General features: G+C 52.8%; 1 protein-coding gene across 3 annotated transcripts in view; it reads right to left on the bottom strand.

Annotated features, from left to right (window-relative positions):
* Positions 1–3,636: 3,636 nt before the first annotated feature.
* HECW1 (HECT, C2 and WW domain containing E3 ubiquitin protein ligase 1) overlaps positions 3,637–24,701 on the bottom strand; it is a 498,317-nt gene continuing 477,252 nt past the window's right edge. For all 3 annotated transcript variants that reach the window (XM_075315148.1, XM_075315147.1, XM_075315149.1), the window contains 3 exons: positions 7,190–7,304; positions 6,062–6,260; positions 3,637–4,094 (listed from right to left, as the gene is read on the bottom strand). In XM_075315148.1, coding sequence (XP_075171263.1) covers positions 3,983–4,094; positions 6,062–6,260; positions 7,190–7,304 — 426 coding nt within the window. In that variant the 3' untranslated portion in view covers positions 3,637–3,982. The remainder of the gene's footprint in view (positions 4,095–6,061; positions 6,261–7,189; positions 7,305–24,701) is intronic.

Genomic DNA, 24,701 nt, shown 5'->3' with positions numbered 1-24,701 from the left:
CATTAGGGCGCGCGCGCGGTCATTGACCCTCTCTTAAAGGGCCAGCGTACTCCAACAGGATATTGAAGATTCGGGTGCAGGGTATATAGGGGGTTCCTTTCCAAGTGGGCGGGGCCTGTTCTTCGTGTTTGCTAAGCTAGGAGTCAGGTCTCCCTGTGCCATTGTCTCGTACTTACCTATCTTTCTTGTAGAGCCGCTCCTCTCTCGCCAACCGGTCCTGACGGTTCCAGAACCCCGAACGGACTGTCCGCCATCTTCTCAGTTCCTACCGTCTCCGATCCCTGGATCCGTGTGGTGACCGACCTCCCCGTTCCGCTGGTTTCGGACCCTGCCTGACATCATCTTGGCCTCCGAACCTGCGCTCCGTCACCCGGACTACCTTCAGAGACTCCGTGGTCCCAGGGACTTCTACACCCACTCCTCTGAACGGACTGTCCTGCTACCCGTAGTGCTGCGGCTACCGGGCACCTTGCCCTCGGTGGGGTGCTCAGTCCAGTGGATCCACCTCCTGGGCCTACCCGTCATCCTGGTCCTAACACATACGACTCCACAAGTGACACCAACTCACTCCCACTGTTGAGGATTCTATGGATAATCCATTCGCATAGTTCTGGGGGAAGGGTCTGTTGATATTTATCCACAACCACACGTTCTAGGACCTCTGGAGCAGAAAGGACATCTAGCTGTAACCACTTTTTGGTCAGGTGTATTAAGTCATACATTTTTGGAGTGAGCTGGTTTCCCTGATTGGTAGGCCGAGGCATTTACTCATTGAGCACAGACAGACAAAGTGACTCTCAAAGCCAGGTTATATTCAGAGTGAGCCAGGTGAAGTTAATCAGAACCTGTAGGGCTGGGACTTAACCCTATCCTATCCAGCTTTCCTCAGTGTACAGGTAGATTTTGGGAGAATCAAAGACTCCTTCAATAACTTTACCAAGTAATACACTACAGCAGCATATGCATGAAGTTCTGCAAAGTTGAGGTGAATGGGAAATCTGTGGAAATTGAAACAATAAAATCTGCCATGTGTGCACACAACTTACAGGAGTTTTCCCTTATCAATTTTTTGGGCCCTTAGCAGTGTACAGGATAGAATAGGGGATAACTTACTAATTACTAGGGGTCTGACAGTTAGAACTCAAAGATTGGGGTTCTGTAACCCTGAAAATATGACTCTGCAATACTGTCTTAAATATAGTGGAGGTGAGTATACTCGACTTTTGCACTATTCATTGTTTATTGGATAGCCGGAGAAAGCCGAGTGCAGTTGTATCTCCATTAATTGGTAAGTCATTCCCTATCCTGTGGAAAAGGGATACAGTCTCATGAAAATAACCCTTTAATCCACGCAAAACTAGTATACATATAATATATTTCTGGGAAGTCTGCACTTGCATTACGTTGCAAAGTAAGACATATCATCTATGATACTGAAGTCAGCATATTGGTGCCAACTTCATGCGTCCGTCAGAGTGCAGTATAAAAAAGCTGATGTGTTCCCTTTAATCTTCGCTCATATATTGCTTTGGTCCTGGTCATTGAACTGAAAAGATTTAGACTTTAGAAATTACTCTTCTAATCCCATATATTGTCTTTGCACTTGGTCCTCTTCTGTTTGTGTCTACCCCTGTGCCAACTTTTCAGAGTACGAAACAGTTTATAATTAGTTTACCAAGGCAATACATTCTTCTAGAGTCACTTTACATTCAAAAGTTCACCAAGTGGATGATAATACTTAATTTCCATGCTTCTATAGAGATGGCGAAGTATCACTTAGAATGACATTGATTATACAAGTGCATATCAATAAATTAGAATATCATCAAAAAGGTAATTTATTTCAGTAATTCAATACAAAAAAATGAAACACAAATATTATATAGGGTCATTACAAACAAAGAGATCAATTTCAAGTGTTTATTTCTGTTAATGTTGATGATTGTGGCTTACAGCCAAAAAAAACAGAAAGTCATTATCTCAGAAAATTAGAATAATTACGCGAAAACACCTGCAAAGGCTTCCTAAGCACTTAAAATGGTCCCTTAGTCTGGTTCAGTAGGCTCCACAATCAAGACTGCTACCTTGACAAAAGACTAGAAAGCAGTCATTGACACACTGCACAAGGAAGGTAAGCCACAAAAAGTCATTGCGAAAGAAGCTGGCTGTTCACAGAGTGCTGTATCCAAGCATATTAATGGAGAATTGAGTGAAAGGAAAAAGTGTGGTAGAAAAGATGCAAAAGCAACCGGGATAACCGCAGCCTTGATAGGATTGTTAAGAATAGGCCATTCAAAAATTTGGGGGAGATTCACAAGGAGTGGACTGCTGCTAGAGTCAGTGCTTCAAGAGCCACTACACACAGACGTATCCAGGACATGGGCTACAAGTGTCACATTCCTTGGGTCAAGCCCCTCATGACCAATAGACAACGCCAGAAGCGTCTTACCTGGGCCAAGGAGAAAAAGAACTGGACTGTTGCTCAGTGGTCCAAGGGTTTGTTTTCAGATGAAAGTAAATTTTATATTTCATTTGGAAATCAAGGTCCCAGAGTCTGGAGGAAGAGTGGAGAGGTCACAATCCAAGCTGCTGGAGATCTAGTGTGAAGTTTCCACAATCAGTGATGGTTTGGGGAGCCATGTCATCTGCTGGTGTAGGTCCACTGTGTTTTATCAAGACCAAAGTCAGCGCAGCCGTCTACCAGGAAATTTTAGAGCACTTCATGTTTCCCTCTGCCGACAAGCTTTTTTGGAGATGGAAATTTCATTTTCCAGAAGGACTTGGGACCAGTCCACTCTGACAAAAGTACCAATACCTGGTTTAATAACCACAGTATCACTGTGCTTAATTGGCCAGAAAACTCGCCTGACCTAAACCCCATAGAGAATCTATGGGATATTGTCAAGAGGAAGATGAGAGACACCAGAGCCAACAATGCAGATAAGCTGAATTCTGCTATCTATGCAACCTTGGCTTCCATAACATCTTAGCAGTGCCACAGCCTGATTGCCTCCATGCCACACTGCATAGATTACTCTCTTTGTAATGACGCTATATAATGTTTCCCATTTTGTATTGAATTACTGAAATTAATTAACTTTTTGATGATATTCTAATTTATTGAGAAGCACTTGTATATTCATATGCACTTCCAGTACTAAAAGTCTTTGCACTCCACAGGGACACATGCCTGCAAACCATAGGGAAAAGATTTAACTTTCAAAATACAGACATATTGATAAATACAATTTAATGAACAGCTTCTTAGTACCTGCGTTTGAGCCTCCAGTAAGAGGCTCCATCATAGATTTAATCATGTTGTGCCATTTTTTCAGGTTAAATGAAGATACCTTATTGGAAAGTGAATGGACTTCTTTGAAACTTAAGGGACCCCACTGTTGTCAATGGAGTTTGTTTGGCACCATTGCTGCCTATTATATGATGATTCCATGTAACTTAGCCTAAATAAAAAAAGGAACCTACTTTGTGTCTGCTTTGTTGATGGATAGTACATATATTTGTTTTGCTACATTTTTTGCATTACCCAGATGAGAACAGAAATTTGGACACATGGAAAGATCTAAAATTACTTGAGCATAAGGTGAATAATTCGTATAAATTATACAGAACCAAATATCAGCTCAAAGAATTGCTATAAGCAGTTGTGTTTTAACTTTATTTTGAAGGTATGCACAGATATACAGAGCCTTGAGTCCAGTTGTTTTTGTATTTTTTGTTTATATTGCATACGGCTTTGTAGCTGAAATCTGAGAAGGAAAGCACAAAGATAAGATCTTGGAGGGAACCAGTTCCCCATGCACGTTAATAAGTAGCTCCTTTTGTAACAAGAATGCCAAAGAAAATAAATAAATAAATAAATAATTAAATAAAAATGCAATGTGAAAACAAGACCACAACGACAACCTGTGCCTGTGGAATAGGAAGGTGAAGTCAGGAAAATAGGAGAAGTTCTTGCAGCGGTTCATTCAAGTCCAAAGGTGCTTGTCTCCTCAACTGCTATCAACAACTTTTCATGTAACATGGAGTAAGAAGGGTATGGTGGAAGGTCCAGGCGGTTGAAGCACGTGTGCGCCCTGTACAAACAAGATGTAAAGATAATGAAAGATAGCATTTTGTTCTCATTTTGTTCCCAAAATTACCTCAACAGCCATGCTGTGTTAGGGTGGTGTCACATAGGGACGCAGCAGCGATCACGGCCAGCGATCTGACCTTATCAGGATCGCTGCTGCGTCGTTACATGGATGCTGGTGAGCTGTCAAACAGGTAGATCTCACCAGCGACTAGTGACCAGCCCCCAGCCAGCAGCGACGCGTGGAAGCGTAACTAAGGTAAATATCGGGTAACCAAGGAAAGCACTTCTCTTGGCTACCCGATATTTACCTTAGTTACTAGCGTCCGCCGCTCTCACGCTGCCAGTGCCGGCTCCCTGTTCCCTGCACTCCTAGCCAGAGTACACATCGGGTTAATTACCTGATGTGTACTCCAGCTACGTATGCAGAGAGCAGGGAGCCGGCACTGGCAGCGTGAGAGCACACCGCTTAGCACTGGCTCCCTGCACTCCTAGCCAGAGTACACATCGGGTTAATTACCCGATGTGTACTCCAGCTACGTATGCAGGGAGCAGGGAGCCGGCACTGGCAGCGTGAGAGCGGCAGACGCTAGTAACTAAGGTAAATATTGGGTAACCAAGGAAAGGGCTTCTTGGTTACCCGATGTTTACCGTGGTTACAGCTTACCGCAGGCTGCCAGACGCCGGCTCCCTGCTCCCTGCTCGCTTCAGTTCGACGCTCTCTCGCTGTCACACACAGCGATGTGTGCTTCACAGCGGGAGAGCGATGAGCAAAAAATGAAGCAGGACATTTAGCAACGACCGGTGACCTCACAGCAGGGGCCAGGTCGTTGCTGGATGTCACACACAGCGACAGCGACGGGACGTCGCTGCTACGTCACAGAAAATGGTGACTTAGCAGCGACGTCATTGTCGTCGTCGCTATGTGTGACACCACCTTTAGGGTCGTCTGCAGACTAATCTCCATAAACAACTACAGACTACCATTAAGGGTGATGTATATTTTGGTGTTTGGTGGCAATAAATAAAATTTCTTTTTTTGCATTACAATAGCTTTCTGTAAACCAATACGGTGATATGTACTCCTCAATGCTATATCCATAATTGTTGAATGGATGTTACATAATATTTTATTTTATTCACAGCATGGTGAACGTAGAACCAGGCTTGTAACATGAAGCTCCTGGGTCGTCATGTAAAACCCGTCTCATGGACAATTCTGTCTGCCTACTAATGTGTATATGTGTATGAGGTGTAGTGTCAGTGCGTTAATATATCACCGTCTTCTCTGGAATACAAAGTTGTTTCATTGCTCTTCAAAGTGATGTCATTGCTCTTCAGACTCTCTGGCTCACTAAATGTAATATAAACCCATGTAGCCTTGTTCTGATGCTCCATAGGCTTAGATTATTAAAGCCACTTCCCGATCACGCAGAGCGCAGTATGACTCGGAAAATCTGAAGATGGTGACGTCACTCAGAAGAGGAGTGTAACAGCGCTGGATCCTGGAGAAGCTGGTGGTAGGTGAGTATGTTGAAAAATTTACACTACCTGCACATAATGTATATATAGGTTTTTGGAAAAAAGTTCATGGGAGTGCTTCTTTAATAAGTGCAAAAATTGGCCTTCGCATATGGGGCAGAGAAACGTATTGGTTATTTTGGATCATGCATAGGTTCTATGGTCTCTGCATCACCTTTTGTTATGTACCTGATTTTCTTAGAGGGCACGCACATACAATGCTCTCCACTGAGCACTACATCCCAAAAAACAGAATTTGGACGGAAACTCATAACGGAACTATTAACCCCATTTTAGCCGACAGAGTCACTTTGGACATTGACATTCATTTAGTTTAGGATCAAGATTATTTCTATACAATTCATTGAAGCTTTAGTAAAAGAGACCGAGTTGATAATGTGACAAGCTAGTGTTTATAATTTCATATAATATTCTAATCAAGTTCATTACCTTGGAAGAGATGTTATTTTCCCCCATTTTTCTATACAAAAGCGCCTGAGTCCATTACTCCCTCGCAGTGCTGCAAACCCCTCATACGGCACACTAGATGTCCCAGTCACAAACTGTAAAAGCCGTAACCTCTGCTCGTTGTTAAATCTTTCCACAGCAGCCCAAAACCACCGGATGACAATGTGGCCATCGTGATACCCTAGAAAAACAAAAATGAAATTGCAGAATGTAATTGCAAAAACTGATACATATTGTCTTATGTATTAACTTAAGAGTCAACCTGTTAATGGTTCACTGAAGTATTCTTAAGCCTGCTTTACACGCTGCAATGTATCTTACAATGTGTCGGCGGGGTCACGTCGTAAGTGACGCACATCCGGCATCGTAAGTGACATTGCAGTGTGTGACAGGTACATGCGATTGTTATTGAACGGTAAAACGTTCATCGCATACACATCGTACCTTTCTCTAGAATTGCACGTCAGATTGTTCATCGTACCCGGGGTAGCACACATCGCAGTGTGTGACACCCCGGGAACGATGAACAGATCTTACCTACGTCCTGCGGCTCCCGGCCCACAATGCGGAAGGAAGGAGGTGGGCGGGATGTTTACATCCCGCTCATCTCCGCCCCTCCGCTTCTATTGGCCGGCTGCCGCGTGACGTCGATGTGACGCCGAACGTTCCTTCCACTCCAGGAAGTGGACATTCGCCGCCCACATTGAGGTCGTATGGAAGGTAAGTACGTGTGACGGGGGGTTATTCGTTTGTGCGGCACGTTCAACAAATTGAACGTGCCACACATACGATGGGGGCGGGTATGATCGCATACGATATCGTATGCTTAATTGCAAGGTGTAAAGCAGGCTTTAGTTACATTTATAGCCAAAACCAGGAATAGAGTATAAATATAATTGAATACATTTTTAACTTTTTTGGACCCATTCTCTACCTTGGCTAATACATGCAGTGAGTGCTGCCTTCAGTGATCCTGGCCTTATACTAATTTTGTCTGGAGGAAAACAGCATCATATTGAATTCACTCAAAAGTGCTGTAGAGCGTCAAATACACTTTTTTTTTAAAATTTTACAATCAATGATACAATATAGAAAATCAGTGTACATTACCTCCTCTGTATTCAGTGTTATTACGCCAATCATTTAGGTCAATTTCTGCTGTACCCGCAATGACTAGCTCTAGCTCTCTAGCATCGAACACAGAGACAAGCCTGGAGTCTACCACCTGAAATAAGAACAGTATATTATCATAGTCAGAAACTCACTTTCACATATGGGAGTTTTGGCTCTGTTAAAAAGACATTTTAAATATTGCCATTGATTATGCTACATAAGAACAGAAGGGCTGATTTACTTCATTGTCTTGAATTCATACAACTTAAACTAAGCTAGACAGGCAGAAGATGTACTACATTTACTATGGGGTCTCATGGTAGATGATCAAAAATTTGATGCATCTTGCTAGATATGCAGACACTTTTTTAAATGCCACCTTATGGTTGGCTTACTTAATGCCAATATTTAGTGTAAAATTTTAGCACATTTTCACCTTTCCTCCTTTTCTCAAAACCACGCCTTTTTATGCTCCTCAAAATGTCCCCCCACCCACACACACTGTATGATATCCCTAAAGTACAATCCCCAAAATACAGTATGATTGCACCGCCACAGTACGATGTGCCCACAGTTCCTCCACACGTTATGAAACCCTTAGTGACCTCCAATAAAATTTGATGCACCAACAGCTCACACATCGTATAATCCCCCCAAATTGTGATGCCCCACACAGTATGATGCTCCCACACAAAATGATGGCTTAAAACCCACACACAGTGGGATGGTGTCGCGGGCGGAGGAGGGGACGCTGCGCTCTCCCACTGCTCGGGTCCGGCTGCCGCTGCTGCTGCGGCCGCTGCTGCTCGGTGGCTCGAGCGATGGGCTGGATCCCGGGGACTCGAGCGGCGCTCCTCGCCCGTGAGTGAAAAGGGGTTTGGTTTTGGGGATTTATTGTCCGTGACGCCACCCACGGTTGTGGTGATTTTTGGTGACACCACCGCTGCTCTGTATGGGGATCCCGGGAGCGGTGACAGGGAGCAGCAGAGTTGTTAGTTCTCCCCTCCGTGGGTAGGGGTTGGTTGTCCCGGGGCCCAGTGATGGGGTAGAGGATGAGGGATGGCAGGCCAGGTGCGGGGCCTAGTGAGGTGCAGGGTCGCGGGGGGGGCAGCGCTGTGCCTCACGGCACGGTGGTACTCACTCAGCCTGAGACGGTGACACAGTTCTCGGTAAAACACACGGCTGGAAAGACGGTTCCCACGGATGGCTGCTGTTGCTTTTCCCCGGTAGTTAACGGTGACTGTCTCTTTCCCTGCACCTTGTGTAATGTTGGTAGCGATGGGTTCCCACCGATAACCCGCTCCCCGACTTGGATATGGGCCGGAGGAGCCCCTCTTTGCCCGCAGGCGCTGGCCCTAAGAAACTGGTGCCTTGGCGGTGTCTCTCTCATACGGTTGGACGGTTGCCTTCAATCGGGACTTAGTTGTTTGGAAACCCGGAGGTCCCCTTCACTGACGGATTTGGCAAATTTACGGCGACTCCTAGCCTTGCCGGGATCCGAAAGGCCCCTGCCAATGGTGCTGGCTTCTCCTTGTGCACCGGTCCGGTACCGCCGGGTCACCACCCGTCCACGGTCCTCATGGCACCTCCGATAGGCCACTCCTGCAGATGGTCACCTCCATCATTTCTTCATCCACGGGTTGTGGGAATAGTATCACTGGAAGAATCACCGCACCGTTCTGTGTAGGTCAGTCCGCTGGGAAGTCACCTATCACGGTGTGGATTACCTCTTTTGCCTTCCCCACTGGTGAAGGAACCGGAACTTCAGCTGTTACCCTCAATGCTGGTGGGCACCTTTTCAGATGATCCCGGGAAACCGTGGCCAAAGTGCCCCCTTGGTCACGACTGATCTGGTAGGCCTTCCCTTCTTCCCATCCTGTGGGCTGTATGACGTATGGGGTTTGTTCCCATTGATCATCCAGCTTGTGGGTTCTCCTCTTCCGCTTCAGCACTACATCTCCAGGCTGGAAAGGGCCAGCAGACGCCTTCTGGTTGAAGCGCCGCTCCTGTTGTTCCCGACTCCGACTTAAGTTCTTCTCCACATATTCCTGAATCTGTCGGTACTGAACCCTCCGCCGGGTGTCCCATTCAGCCGTCGAGGGGAGTGTTTCTGGGGCTTCCAATCCCATTTCCAGGTCCACCGGCAGTCGGCCGGGGCGAGCCCTCATCAGATATGCTGGGGTGCACTTCGTTGAGCTGGACGGGATATTGTTGTACATATCGACCAAGTCAGGCAGCTTCTCCGGCCACAGGTTCCGCTCTTCTAGCGGCAACGTCTTGAGGAGGCCAAGGACCAAATGGTTCATCTTTTCACACATGCCATTGGTTTGAGCATGGTAAGGCGTGGTCCGGATCTTCTTGCAGCCGTACAGCTGACAGAACTCATGGAACACCTCCGCTTCAAAGGCTGGGCCTTGGTCAGTAAGCACCTTCTCAGGGTATCCATGTGGTCGACAGAAGTAAGCTTGGAACGCTCTAGCAGCGGTACGGCCGGTTAGGTCTTTGACCGGGACAACCACCATGAACCTTGAATAGTGATCCACTATAGTGAGAGCGTAAGTGTACCCACTTCGGCTGGGGGTGAGCTTCACATGGTCCAGGGCGACCAGCGGTTGATGTGTAACGATCGGGTGCAGGGGGGCCTTCTGGCTGACCTCGTCCTTCCTTCTCAGCGTGCACGGGTCGCACTCTCGGCACCAGGCCTCCACTGACTCCCGCATCCCGCTCCAATAGAACCGCTCCCTCAACAGCATTTCCAATTTCTTCCATCCAAAGTGTCCGGCACCATCATGGTACGCTTGTAGAATGGTGGGCACATTAGCTTGGGGAATCACCAACTGGCGGATTTTCTCATGAGTCTTTGGGTTAATCAGCTCACGGTACAACTTCCCTTGGTGTAGATACAGCCGGGTCCGTTCTTTCCACAGGCGTTGGGCTTCAGCTGGGGCGGCAGGGTCTATTCCGGCAGCGCCTTGCTCCACTAGGGTCTTGACCAGGCGGACAGCGGGCGCCTGGTTTTGAGCTTCCTGCCACTCCTGACTGGGTAACGGGTCCAGGTTCACCCGTTGTTGGTGAACATGGACCTTCTCAGTTGGTGGCTGGTGAAATGCAGGCAACTCGATCTCTTCGAGGTCATCATACTCGCACCCTTCTTCTGACAAGTGGGGCATCCGATTTTTCTATGAGTGCATCCGAGAGAGTGCATCAGCATTAACGTTGGCCCGACCGGCCCTGTATTTAATTGTGAAGTCGTAGTTGGCTAGCCTGGCCACCCACCGCTGTTCCAACGCACCCAGCTTGGCCGTGTCCAGGTGGGTCAGCGGATTGTTATCCGTGAAAGCGGTGAATTTTGCTGCGGCCAAGTAATGGCGGAACCGCTCGGTGATAGCCCACACCAGCGCCAGGAGCTCCAGCTTGAAAGAGCTGTAATTTTCAGGGTTCCTTTAAGTCGGTCGGAGCTTCCGGCTAGCATAGGCAATCACTTTTTCCTTCCCATCCTGGACCTGGGACAAGACTGCCCCCAAGCCCACGTTGCTGGCATCGGTGTAGAAGATGAACGGGTGGCTGTAATCAGGATACGCTAGAATCTCCTCCCCGGTCAAGGCCGCTTTCAGCTGGTGGAAGGATTCCTCATGCCTCTCTTCCCACACCAGTGGGACTCCGAGGGGTCTACCACCTTTGGTCTGTCCTACGAGGAGGTCTTGCATGGGGGCAGCCGTCTTCGTGTATCCCTTGATGAAGCGACAGTAGTACCCTACCAGACCCAGAAACTGCCTTACTTCCCTCACTGTGGTTGGCCTCGGCCAGTCTTGGATGGCAGTGACCTTCTCGGGGTCGGGGGCGACACCTTCTGCTCCCACTACATGCCCCAGGTACTGCACTCTGGGTTTCAGCAGATGACACTTGGAGGGCTTCAACTTCATCCCGTACTTGGCAAGGGACGCGAACACCTCGGCTAGGTGTTCCAGATGGGCTTCATATGTCTGTGAATACACAATTACATCATCCAGGTACAACAGGACGGTCTCAAAATTCAGGTGCCCCAAGCAGCACTCCATCAGCCGTTGGAAGGTACCCGGGGCATTGCACAGCCCGAACGGCATACTGTTGAATTCACAGAGTCCCATAGGGGTGGTAAAGGCAGTTTTCTCTCGGTCTTCGGGCGCCACGGCCACCTGCCAGTACCCACTGGTGAGGTCAAGGGTGGAGAAGTAGTTTGCGGTTCTCAGCGCGGACAAGGACTCCTCGATACGGGGCAGAGGGTAGGCATCTTTATGTGTTATCTGGTTAATCTTCCGGTAATCCACGCACATCCGCATGGTGCCGTCTTTCTTCTTAACCAGCACCAACGGGGCGGTCCAGGGACTACAGCTGTCCCTGATAACCCCTGCCTCCCTCATATTCCTCAACATGTCCTTGGCGCACTTGTAGTGTGCAGGGGGAATGGGCCTGTACCTCTCTTTGATAGGGGGATGTTCACCGGTAGGGATATGGTGTTGGACCCCTTTAATCTGCCCAAAGTCTAGGGGATGTTTGCTAAAAACTTGCTCGTACTCCTGTACCACCCTGTATACCCCTTCTTTGTGATGTGCAGGGGTATCGTCAGTGCCCACGTGTAGCTGTTGGTGCCACTCGTCTAACTCTCCTTGGGGCGGGTGAGTGCTGACAGTAGGTAGTGAAACTGGAGGGGCTGCTTCATGGATGGTGTGGGGATCTAGGGTGAGCAACTTGGCAAGTGTGGCATACCGGGGAAGCCTGACTTCTTCCTCTCCACAGTTCAGCACCCTCACGGGCACTCTTCCCTTCTTTATATCTACCACCCCTCGGGCGGCCATTACTGTGGGCCAGTGCTCGGAGGGCATGGGCTCTATCATGGCAGGGTAGTCACGCCCCTGAGGCCCTACTGCTGCCCTACACCAAATCATCATCTCACTCCTAGGAGGCACAGTCAACGGGGCAACATCCATCACTCTCACTCCACCAATCTCCCCTCCCGTCGAGTTTACATGCTGACGGTACATCAAGGCTCGGATCTCACGCTGCACAGCTCTTTGTCGGCTCCCCGCCGCCGTGGCGGCCAGCTGCTGCAGTAGGGCCAACACATCACTCAAACAGTGCTCCATCACATTGGTTCCCAGCACTATCTTCGGGTTATGATCACTGGGTTCATTCATGATCACAATCATACCCTGGTGTTGCAGTTCAGCTCGCCCCACAGTCATGGCCACTTGTTTATACCCCACTTGGGTCAGTGGGAGTCCATCAGCAGCAATCAGTGTTATACTAGTGTCTGGGGGAGCCAGCTCGTCTGTCCCCCAATACCGTTGGTACAATGTGTATGGTATGGTGGTTACCTGTGATCCAGTGTCCAAGAGAGCCATCACCGGTATGCCGTCCACAGCCACGGGGATGATGGGCCGGGCCCCGATATACCGGTCCCGCCAGTCTGGGGGGCCACGGGGTTCTACTCCTGAGGACTGGCCCGTGGCCCCAGGGGTTGCTCGTTTAACGGGCACTGTCGGAAGTAATGGCCAGGCTTGCTGCACCTGTAGCAGGTTGGAGGTCTGTTCCGCGAGTTGTTAGCACTTCTCCGCTGCATCCAGGGAACATCCTCAGGGCTGTTGGCGAGCTGTATCTTTGCTGGAGGCTGGGATCTGGTCAGAGGTTGGAGTGCGGCGAGAATCTTGGCGAGGTCTCCATCCATGCGGCGGACCTGGGCAGCCAGTTCTTCCATCGTGCTGCTTGGAGCTGTAGGTACTGGAGAGGCTGGTAGGGCAGGGGCCACCACGACGGGGGCCATCTCAACTGGCCACGGGGCTAGTTCCAAGACTTCCGAAGCTGGGGGTTGCAGAGCTTTAATGGTCCGTTCCTTTAACACAGCAAAGTCCACATCAGGGTGTTCTAGGGCCCACAGCCGGAGTTGTTTGCGAGGACCTCATCCCCTGCACAAATTGCTCTACTAACATTTTGTTGCTGTCCGCCTCATTGATGGTGTCCACCCGCTTCAGTGTGCGGAGGGCGGTTTGCAGACGTAAAGCGTAGTCCCGAATGCTGTCCACAGGCCGTTGCCGACATTGGTAAAACTGCATCCTCAGCTCGGCTTCGGTACGGGTCTCAAAGGCAGTCTGTAGTTTCTCAAAGATGATGGCTACAGAGAACTGGTCCCCCTCGGCCCAGGTCTCCGCCTCCTGCTCAGCCGCGCCGGTTAGCTGCCCCAGCACTACCGCTGCACGTTGCTTATCAGTCAGGGGGTACAATTCTAGGAGCGGGCTAAGCTTCTTCCGGAAGACCTGTAACGCATCAGGCTTCCCGTCGTACTGCGGCAGCCAGGTAGCTCCGGGCACATAGGGCAAGGAGAACGGCATCACCTGAGCAAGAGCTGGGACCGCGGCACTCCCCGCCAGCGCGGCCGGGACCTGGGCAGGCCCATTCCCATCCACGGGTGCCACTGCGGCTGCGACCGCCGCTCCTCCAGCAGCTCCGTCGGGCGCAGACATCTTGCTTCCGTCCCCTTTAGCCTCTTTCCGGCTCCTCCTCTATCGGGGTGGGGTTTTGGCCTTCGCGCCTCCACTACTCGAGGAGACGCTCGAGCGGGAACTTTTCGCGCCAAAGATGGCGGCTTCTGAAATTTTCTGGCCGGACACCTCCGGTGGTAACAAGGCGCACCTCTACACAATGGCAGAGCGGTAAGATCCTGTTCGTGACGCCAAGTTGTCGCGGGCGGAGGAGGGGACGCTGCGCTCTCCCACTGCTCGGGTCCGGCTGCCGCTGCTGCTGCGGCCGCTGCTGCTCGGTGGCTCGAGCGATGGGCCGGATCCCGGGGACTCGAGCGGCGCTCCTCGCCCGTGAGTGAAAAGGGGTTTGGTTTTGGGGATTTATTGTCCGTGACGCCACCCACGGTTGTGGTGATTTTTGGTGACACCACCGCTGCTCTGTATGGGGATCCCGGGAGCGGTGACAGGGAGCAGCAGAGTTGTTAGTTCTCCCCTCCGTGGGTAGGGGTTGGTTGTCCCGGGGCCCAGTGATGGGGTAGAGGATGAGGGATAGCAGGCCAGGTGCGGGGCCTGGTGAGGTGCAGGGTCGCGGGGGGGCAGCGCTGTGCCTCACGGCACGGTGGTACTCACTCAGCCTGAGATGGTGACACAGTTCTCGGTAAAACACACGGCTGGAAAGACGGTTCCCACGGACGGCTGCTGTTGCTTTTCCCCGGTAGTTAACGGTGACTGTCTCTTTCCCTGCACCTTGTGTAATGTTGGTAGCGATGGGTTCCCACTGATAACCCGCTCCCCGAATTGGATATGGGCCGGAGGAGCCCCTCTTTGCCCGCAGGCGCTGGCCCTGAGAAACTGGTGCCTTGGCGGTGGCGGTGTGTCTCTCATACGGTTGGACGGTTGCCTTCAATCGGGACTTAGTTGTTTGGAAACCCGGAGGTCCCCTTCACTGACGGATTTGGCAAATTTACGGCGACTCCTAGCCTTGCCGGGATCCGAAAGGCCCCTGCCAATGGTGCTGGCTTCTCCTTGTGCACCGGTCCGGTACCGCCGGGTCACCACCCGTCCACGGTCCTCATGGCACCTCCGATAGGCCACTCCTGCAGATGGTCACCTCCATCATTTCTTCATCCACGGGTTGTGGGAATAGTATCACTGGAAGAATCACCGCACCGTTCTGTGTAGGTCAGTCCGCTGGGAAGTCACCTATCACGGTGTGGATTACCTCTTTTGCCTTCCCCACTGGTGAAGGAACCGGAACTTCAGCTGTTGCCCTCAATGCTGGTGGGCACCTTTTCAGATGATCCCGGGAAACCGTGGCCAAAGTGCCCCCTTGGTCACGACTGATCTGGTAGGCCTTCCCTTCTTCCCATCCTGTGGGCTGTATGACGTATGGGGTTTGTTCCCATTGATCATCCAGCTTGTGGGTTCTCCTCTTCCGCTTCAGCACTACATCTCCAGGCTGGAAAGGGCCAGCAGACGCCTTCTGGTTGAAGCGCCGTTCCTGTTGTTCCCGACTCCGACTTAAGTTCTTCTCCACATATTCCTGAATCTGTCGGTACTGAACCCTCCGCCGGGTGTCCCATTCAGCCGTCGAGGGGAGTGTTTCTGGGGCTTCCAATCCCATTTCCAGGTCCACCGGCAGTCGGCCGGGGCGAGCCCTCATCAGATATGCTGGGGTGCACTTCGTTGAGCTGGACGGGATATTGTTGTACATATCGACCAAGTCAGGCAGCTTCTCCGGCCACAGGTTCCGCTCTTCTAGCGGCAACGTCTTGAGGAGGCCAAGGACCAAATGGTTCATCTTTTCACACATGCCATTGGTTTGAGCATGGTAAGGCGTGGTCCGGATCTTCTTGCAGCCGTACAGCTGACAGAACTCATGGAACACCTCCGCTTCAAAGGCTGGGCCTTGGTCAGTAAGCACCTTCTCAGGGTATCCATGTGGTCGACAGAAGTAAGCTTGGAACGCTCTAGCAGCGGTACGGCCGGTTAGGTCTTTGACCGGGACAACCACTATGAACCTTGAATAGTGATCCACTATAGTGAGAGCGTAAGTGTACCCACTTCGGCTGGGGGTGAGCTTCACATGGTCCAGGGCGACCAGCGGTTGATGTGTAACGATCGGGTGCAGGGGGGCCTTCTGGCTGACCTCGTCCTTCCTTCTCAGCGTGCACGGGTCGCACTCTCGGCACCAGGCCTCCACAGACTCCCGCATCCCGCTCCAATAGAACCGCTCCCTCAACAGCATTTCCAATTTCTTCCATCCAAAGTGTCCGGCACCATCATGGTACGCTTGTAGAATGGTGGGCACATTAGCTTGGGGAATCACCAACTGGCGGATTTTCTCATGAGTCTTTGGGTTAATCAGCTCACGGTACAACTTCCCTTGGTGTAGATACAGCCGGGTCCGTTCTTTCCACAGGCGTTGGGCTTCAGCTGGGGCGGCAGGGTCTATTCCGGCAGCGCCTTGCTCCACTAGGGTCTTGACCAGGCGGACAGCGGGCGCCTGGTTTTGAGCTTCCTGCCACTCCTGACTGGGTAACGGGTCCAGGTTCACCCGTTGTTGGTGAACATGGACCTTCTCAGTTGGTGGCTGGTGAAATGCAGGCAACTCGATCTCTTCGAGATCATCATACTCGCACCCTTCTTCTGACAAGTGGGGCATCCGAGAGAGTGCATCAGCATTAACGTTGGCCCGACCGGCCCTGTATTTAATTGTGAAGTCGTAGTTGGCTAGCCTGGCCACCCACCGCTGTTCCAACGCACCCAGCTTGGCCGTGTCCAGGTGGGTCAGCGGATTGTTATCCGTGAAAGCGGTGAATTTTGCTGCGGCCAAGTAATGGCGGAACCGCTCGGTGATAGCCCACACCAGCGCCAGGAGCTCCAGCTTGAAAGAGCTGTAATTTTCAGGGTTCCTTTCAGTCGGTCGGAGCTTTCGGCTAGCATAGGCAATCACTTTTTCCTTCCCATCCTGGACCTGGGACAAGACTGCCCCCAAGCCCACGTTGCTGGCATCGGTGTAGAAGATGAACGGGTGGCTGTAATCAGGATACGCTAGAATCTCCTCCCCGGTCAAGGCCGCTTTCAGCTGGTGGAAGGATTCCTCATGCCTCTCTTCCCACACCAGTGGGACTCCGAGGGGTCTACCACCTTTGGTCTGTCCTACGAGGAGGTCTTGCATGGGGGCAGCCGTCTTCGTGTATCCCTTGATGAAGCGACAGTAGTACCCTACCAGACCCAGAAACTGCCTTACTTCCCTCACTGTGGTTGGCCTCGGCCAGTCTTGGATGGCAGTGACCTTCTCGGGGTCGGGGGCGACACCTTCTGCTCCCACTACATGCCCCAGGTACTGCACTCTGGGTTTCAGCAGATGACACTTGGAGGGCTTCAACTTCATCCCGTACTTGGCAAGGGACGCGAACACCTCGGCTAGGTGTTCCAGATGGGCTTCATATGTCTGTGAATACACAATTACATCATCCAGGTACAACAGGACGGTCTCAAAATTCAGGTGCCCCAAGCAGCACTCCATCAGCCGTTGGAAGGTACCCGGGGCATTGCACAGCCCGAACGGCATACTGTTGAATTCACAGAGTCCCATAGGGGTGGTAAAGGCAGTTTTCTCTCGGTCTTCGGGCGCCACGGCCACCTGCCAGTACCCACTGGTGAGGTCAAGGGTGGAGAAGTAGTTTGCGGTTCTCAGCGCGGACAAGGACTCCTCGATACGGGGCAGAGGGTAGGCATCTTTATGTGTTATCTGGTTAATCTTCCGGTAATCCACGCACATCCGCATGGTGCCGTCTTTCTTCTTAACCAGCACCAACGGGGCGGTCCAGGGACTACAGCTGTCCCTGATAACCCCTGCCTCCCTCATATTCCTCAACATGTCCTTGGCGCACTTGTAGTGTGCAGGGGGAATGGGCCTGTACCTCTCTTTGATAGGGGGATGTTCACCGGTAGGGATATGGTGTTGGACCCCTTTAATCTGCCCAAAGTCTAGGGGATGTTTGCTAAAAACTTGCTCGTACTCCTGTACCACCCTGTATACCCCTTCTTTGTGATGTGCAGGGGTATCGTCAGTGCCCACGTGTAGCTGTTGGTGCCACTCGTCTAACTCTCCTTGGGGCGGGTGAGTGCTGACAGTAGGTAGTGAAACTGGAGGGGCTGCTTCATGGATGGTGTGGGGATCTAGGGTGAGCAACTTGGCAAGTGTGGCATACCGGGGAAGCCTGACTTCTTCCTCTCCACAGTTCAGCACCCTCACGGGCACTCTTCCCTTCTTTATATCTACCACCCCTCGGGCGGCCATTACTGTGGGCCAGTGCTCGGAGGGCATGGGCTCTATCATGGCAGGGTAGTCACGCCCCTGAGGCCCTACTGCTGCCCTACACCAAATCATCATCTCACTCCTAGGAGGCACAGTCAACGGGGCAACATCCATCACTCTCACTCCACCAATCTCCCCTCCCGTCGAGTTTACATGCTGACGGTACATCAAGGCTCGGATCTCACGCTGCACAGCTCTTTGTCGGCTCCCCGCCGCCGTGGCGGCCAGCTGCTGCAGTAGGGCCAACACATCACTCAAACAGTGCTCCATCACATTGGTTCCCAGCACTATCTTCGGGTTATGATCACTGGGTTCATTCATGATCACAATCATACCCTGGTGTTGCAGTTCAGCTCGCCCCACAGTCATGGCCACTTGTTTATACCCCACTTGGGTCAGTGGGAGTCCATCAGCAGCAATCAGTGTTATACTAGTGTCTGGGGGAGCCAGCTCGTCTGTCCCCCAATACCGTTGGTACAATGTGTATGGTATGGTGGTTACCTGTGATCCAGTGTCCAAGAGAGCCATCACCGGTATGCCGTCCACAGCCACGGGGATGATGGGCCGGGCCCCGATATACCGGTCCCGCCAGTCTGGGGGGCCACGGGGTTCTACTCCTGAGGACTGGCCCGTGGCCCCAGGGGTTGCTCGTTTAACGGGCACTGTCGGAAGTAATGGCCAGGCTTGCTGCACCTGTAGCAGGTTGGAGGTCTGTTCCGCGAGTTGTTAGCACTTCTCCGCTGCATCCAGGGAACATCCTCAGGGCTGTTGGCGAGCTGTATCTTTGCTGGAGGCTGGGATCTGGTCAGAGGTTGGAGTGCGGCGAGAATCTTGGCGAGGTCTCCATCCATGCGGCGGACCTGGGCAGCCAGTTCTTCCATCGTGCTGCTTGGAGCTGTAGGTACTGGAGAGGCTGGTAGGGCAGGGGCCACCACGACGGGGGCCATCTCAACTGGCCACGGGGCTAGTTCCAAGACTTCCGAAGCTGGGGGTTGCAGAGCTTTAATGGTCCGTTCCTTTAACACAGCAAAGTCCACATCAGGGTGTTCTAGGGCCCACAGCCGGAGTTGTTTGCGAGGACCTCATCCCCTGCACAAATTGCTCTACTAACATTTTGTTGCTGTCCGCCTCATTGATGGTGTCCACCCGCTTCAGTGTGCGGAGGGCGGTTTGCAGACGTAAAGCGTAGTCCCGAATGCTGTCCACAGGCCGTTGCCGACATTGGTAAAACTGCATCCTCAGCTCGGCTTCGGTACGGGTCTCAAAGGCAGTCTGTAGTTTCTCAAAGATGATGGCTACAGAGAACTGGTCCCCCTCGGCCCAGGTCTCCGCCTCCTGCTCAGCCGCGCCGGTTAGCTGCCCCAGCACTACCGCTGCACGTTGCTTATCAGTCAGGGGGTACAATTCTAGGAGCGGGCTAAGCTTCTTCCGGAAGACCTGTAACGCATCAGGCTTCCCGTCGTACTGCGGCAGCCAGGTAGCTCCGGGCACATAGGGCAAGGAGAACGGCATCACCTGAGCAAGAGCTGGGACCGCGGCACTCCCCGCCAGCGCGGCCGGGACCTGGGCAGGCCCATTCCCATCCACGGGTGCCACTGCGGCTGCGACCGCCGCTCCTCCAGCAGCTCCGTCGGGCGCAGACATCTTGCTTCCGTCCCCTTTAGCCTCTTTCCGGCTCCTCCTCTATCGGGGTGGGGTTTTGGCCTTCGCGCCTCCACTACTCGAGGAGACGCTCGAGCGGGAACTTTTCGCGCCAAAGATGGCGGCTTCTGAAATTTTCTGGCCGGACACCTCCGGTGGTAACAAGGCGCACCTCTACACAATGGCAGAGCGGTAAGATCCTGTTCGTGACGCCAAGTTGTCGCGGGCGGAGGAGGGGACGCTGCGCTCTCCCACTGCTCGGGTCCGGCTGCCGCTGCTGCTGCGGCCGCTGCTGCTCGGTGGCTCGAGCGATGGGCCGGATCCCGGGGACTCGAGCGGCGCTCCTCGCCCGTGAGTGAAAAGGGGTTTGGTTTTGGGGATTTATTGTCCGTGACGCCACCCACGGTTGTGGTGATTTTTGGTGACACCACCGCTGCTCTGTATGGGGATCCCGGGAGCGGTGACAGGGAGCAGCAGAGTTGTTAGTTCTCCCCTCCGTGGGTAGGGGTTGGTTGTCCCGGGGCCCAGTGATGGGGTAGAGGATGAGGGATAGCAGGCCAGGTGCGGGGCCTGGTGAGGTGCAGGGTCGCGGGGGGGCAGCGCTGTGCCTCACGGCACGGTGGTACTCACTCAGCCTGAGATGGTGACACAGTTCTCGGTAAAACACACGGCTGGAAAGACGGTTCCCACGGACGGCTGCTGTTGCTTTTCCCCGGTAGTTAACGGTGACTGTCTCTTTCCCTGCACCTTGTGTAATGTTGGTAGCGATGGGTTCCCACTGATAACCCGCTCCCCGAATTGGATATGGGCCGGAGGAGCCCCTCTTTGCCCGCAGGCGCTGGCCCTGAGAAACTGGTGCCTTGGCGGTGGCGGTGTGTCTCTCATACGGTTGGACGGTTGCCTTCAATCGGGACTTAGTTGTTTGGAAACCCGGAGGTCCCCTTCACTGACGGATTTGGCAAATTTACGGCGACTCCTAGCCTTGCCGGGATCCGAAAGGCCCCTGCCAATGGTGCTGGCTTCTCCTTGTGCACCGGTCCGGTACCGCCGGGTCACCACCCGTCCACGGTCCTCATGGCACCTCCGATAGGCCACTCCTGCAGATGGTCACCTCCATCATTTCTTCATCCACGGGTTGTGGGAATAGTATCACTGGAAGAATCACCGCACCGTTCTGTGTAGGTCAGTCCGCTGGGAAGTCACCTATCACGGTGTGGATTACCTCTTTTGCCTTCCCCACTGGTGAAGGAACCGGAACTTCAGCTGTTGCCCTCAATGCTGGTGGGCACCTTTTCAGATGATCCCGGGAAACCGTGGCCAAAGTGCCCCCTTGGTCACGACTGATCTGGTAGGCCTTCCCTTCTTCCCATCCTGTGGGCTGTATGACGTATGGGGTTTGTTCCCATTGATCATCCAGCTTGTGGGTTCTCCTCTTCCGCTTCAGCACTACATCTCCAGGCTGGAAAGGGCCAGCAGACGCCTTCTGGTTGAAGCGCCGTTCCTGTTGTTCCCGACTCCGACTTAAGTTCTTCTCCACATATTCCTGAATCTGTCGGTACTGAACCCTCCGCCGGGTGTCCCATTCAGCCGTCGAGGGGAGTGTTTCTGGGGCTTCCAATCCCATTTCCAGGTCCACCGGCAGTCGGCCGGGGCGAGCCCTCATCAGATATGCTGGGGTGCACTTCGTTGAGCTGGACGGGATATTGTTGTACATATCGACCAAGTCAGGCAGCTTCTCCGGCCACAGGTTCCGCTCTTCTAGCGGCAACGTCTTGAGGAGGCCAAGGACCAAATGGTTCATCTTTTCACACATGCCATTGGTTTGAGCATGGTAAGGCGTGGTCCGGATCTTCTTGCAGCCGTACAGCTGACAGAACTCATGGAACACCTCCGCTTCAAAGGCTGGGCCTTGGTCAGTAAGCACCTTCTCAGGGTATCCATGTGGTCGACAGAAGTAAGCTTGGAACGCTCTAGCAGCGGTACGGCCGGTTAGGTCTTTGACCGGGACAACCACTATGAACCTTGAATAGTGATCCACTATAGTGAGAGCGTAAGTGTACCCACTTCGGCTGGGGGTGAGCTTCACATGGTCCAGGGCGACCAGCGGTTGATGTGTAACGATCGGGTGCAGGGGGGCCTTCTGGCTGACCTCGTCCTTCCTTCTCAGCGTGCACGGGTCGCACTCTCGGCACCAGGCCTCCACAGACTCCCGCATCCCGCTCCAATAGAACCGCTCCCTCAACAGCATTTCCAATTTCTTCCATCCAAAGTGTCCGGCACCATCATGGTACGCTTGTAGAATGGTGGGCACATTAGCTTGGGGAATCACCAACTGGCGGATTTTCTCATGAGTCTTTGGGTTAATCAGCTCACGGTACAACTTCCCTTGGTGTAGATACAGCCGGGTCCGTTCTTTCCACAGGCGTTGGGCTTCAGCTGGGGCGGCAGGGTCTATTCCGGCAGCGCCTTGCTCCACTAGGGTCTTGACCAGGCGGACAGCGGGCGCCTGGTTTTGAGCTTCCTGCCACTCCTGACTGGGTAACGGGTCCAGGTTCACCCGTTGTTGGTGAACATGGACCTTCTCAGTTGGTGGCTGGTGAAATGCAGGCAACTCGATCTCTTCGAGGTCATCATACTCGCACCCTTCTTCTGACAAGTGGGGCATCCGAGAGAGTGCATCAGCATTAACGTTGGCCCGACCGGCCCTGTATTTAATTGTGAAGTCGTAGTTGGCTAGCCTGGCCACCCACCGCTGTTCCAACGCACCCAGCTTGGCCGTGTCCAGGTGGGTCAGCGGATTGTTATCCGTGAAAGCGGTGAATTTTGCTGCGGCCAAGTAATGGCGGAACCGCTCGGTGATAGCCCACACCAGCGCCAGGAGCTCCAGCTTGAAAGAGCTGTAATTTTCAGGGTTCCTTTCAGTCGGTCGGAGCTTTCGGCTAGCATAGGCAATCACTTTTTCCTTCCCATCCTGGACCTGGGACAAGACTGCCCCCAAGCCCACGTTGCTGGCATCGGTGTAGAAGATGAACGGGTGGCTGTAATCAGGATACGCTAGAATCTCCTCCCCGGTCAAGGCCGCTTTCAGCTGGTGGAAGGATTCCTCATGCCTCTCTTCCCACACCAGTGGGGCTCCGAGGGGTCTACCACCTTTGGTCTGTCCTACGAGGAGGTCTTGCATGGGGGCAGCCATCTTCGTGTATCCCTTGATGAAGCGACGGTAGTACCCTACCAGACCCAGAAACTGCCTTACTTCCCTCACTGTGGTTGGCCTCGGCCAGTCTTGGATGGCAGTGACCTTCTCGGGGTCGGGGGCGACACCTTCTGCTCCCACTACATGCCCCAGGTACTGCACTCTGGGTTTCAGCAGATGACACTTGGAGGGCTTCAACTTCATCCCGTACTTGGCAAGGGACGCGAACACCTCGGCTAGGTGTTCCAGATGGGCTTCATATGTCTGTGAATACACAATTACATCATCCAGGTACAACAGGACGGTCTCAAAATTCAGGTGCCCCAAGCAGCACTCCATCAGCCGTTGGAAGGTACCCGGGGCATTGCACAGCCCGAACGGCATACTGTTGAATTCACAGAGTCCCATAGGGGTGGTAAAGGCAGTTTTCTCTCGGTCTTCGGGCGCCACGGCCACCTGCCAGTACCCACTGGTGAGGTCAAGGGTGGAGAAGTAGTTTGCGGTTCTCAGCGCGGACAAGGACTCCTCGATACGGGGCAGAGGGTAGGCATCTTTATGTGTTATCTGGTTAATCTTCCGGTAATCCACGCACATCCGCATGGTGCCGTCTTTCTTCTTAACCAGCACCAACGGGGCGGTCCAGGGACTACAGCTGTCCCTGATAACCCCTGCCTCCCTCATATTCCTCAACATGTCCTTGGCGCACTGGTAGTGTGCAGGGGGAATGGGCCTGTACCTCTCTTTGATAGGGGGATGTTCACCGGTAGGGATATGGTGTTGGACCCCTTTAATCTGCCCAAAGTCTAGGGGATGTTTGCTAAAAACTTGCTCGTACTCCTGTACCACCCTGTATACCCCTTCTTTGTGATGTGCAGGGGTATCGTCAGTGCCCACGTGTAGCTGTTGGTGCCACTCGTCTAACTCTCCTTGGGGCGGGTGAGTGCTGACAGTAGGTAGTGAAACTGGAGGGGCTGCTTCATGGATGGTGTGGGGATCTAGGGTGAGCAACTTGGCAAGTGTGGCATACCGGGGAAGCCTGACTTCTTCCTCTCCACAGTTCAGCACCCTCACGGGCACTCTCCCCTTCTTTACATCTACCACCCCTCGGGCGGCCATTACTGTGGGCCAGTGCTCGGAGGGCATGGGCTCTATCATGGCAGGGTAGTCACGCCCCTGAGGCCCTACTGCTGCCCTACACCAAATCATCATCTCACTCCTAGGAGGCACAGTCAACGGGGCAACATCCATCACTCTCACTCCACCAATCTCCCCTCCCGTCGAGTTTACATGCTGGCGGTACATCAAGGCTCGGATCTCACGCTGCACAGCTCTTTGTCGGCTCCCCGCCGCCGTGGCGGCCAGCTGCTGCAGTAGGGCCAACACATCACTCATACAGTGCTCCATCACATTGGTTCCCAGCACTATCTTCGGGTTATGATCACTGGGTTCATTCATGATCACAATCATACCCTGGTGTTGCAGTTCAGCTCGCCCCACAGTCATGGCCACTTGTTTATACCCCACTTGGGTCAGTGGGAGTCCATCAGCAGCAATCAGTGTTATACTAGTATCTGGGGAGCCAGCTCGTCTGTCCCCCAATACCGTTGGTACAATGTGTATGGTATGGTGGTTACCTGTGATCCAGTGTCCAAGAGAGCCATCACCGGTATGCCGTCCACAGCCACGGGGATGATGGGCCGGGCCCCGATATACCGGTCCCGCCAGTCTGGGGGGCCACGGGGTTCTACTCCTGAGGATTGGCCCGTGGCCCCAGGGGTTGCTCGTTTAACGGGCACTGTCGGAAGTAATGGCCAGGCTTGCTGCACCTGTAGCAGGTTGGAGGTCTGTTCCGCG

This window comes from Anomaloglossus baeobatrachus, chromosome 6 (genome assembly GCF_048569485.1).
Source record: "Anomaloglossus baeobatrachus isolate aAnoBae1 chromosome 6, aAnoBae1.hap1, whole genome shotgun sequence".
Lineage (NCBI taxonomy): Eukaryota > Metazoa > Chordata > Amphibia > Anura > Aromobatidae > Anomaloglossus > Anomaloglossus baeobatrachus.
The sequence above is the reverse complement of the archived record's forward strand: the minus strand, read 5'-3'. Positions and strand labels throughout refer to the sequence as shown.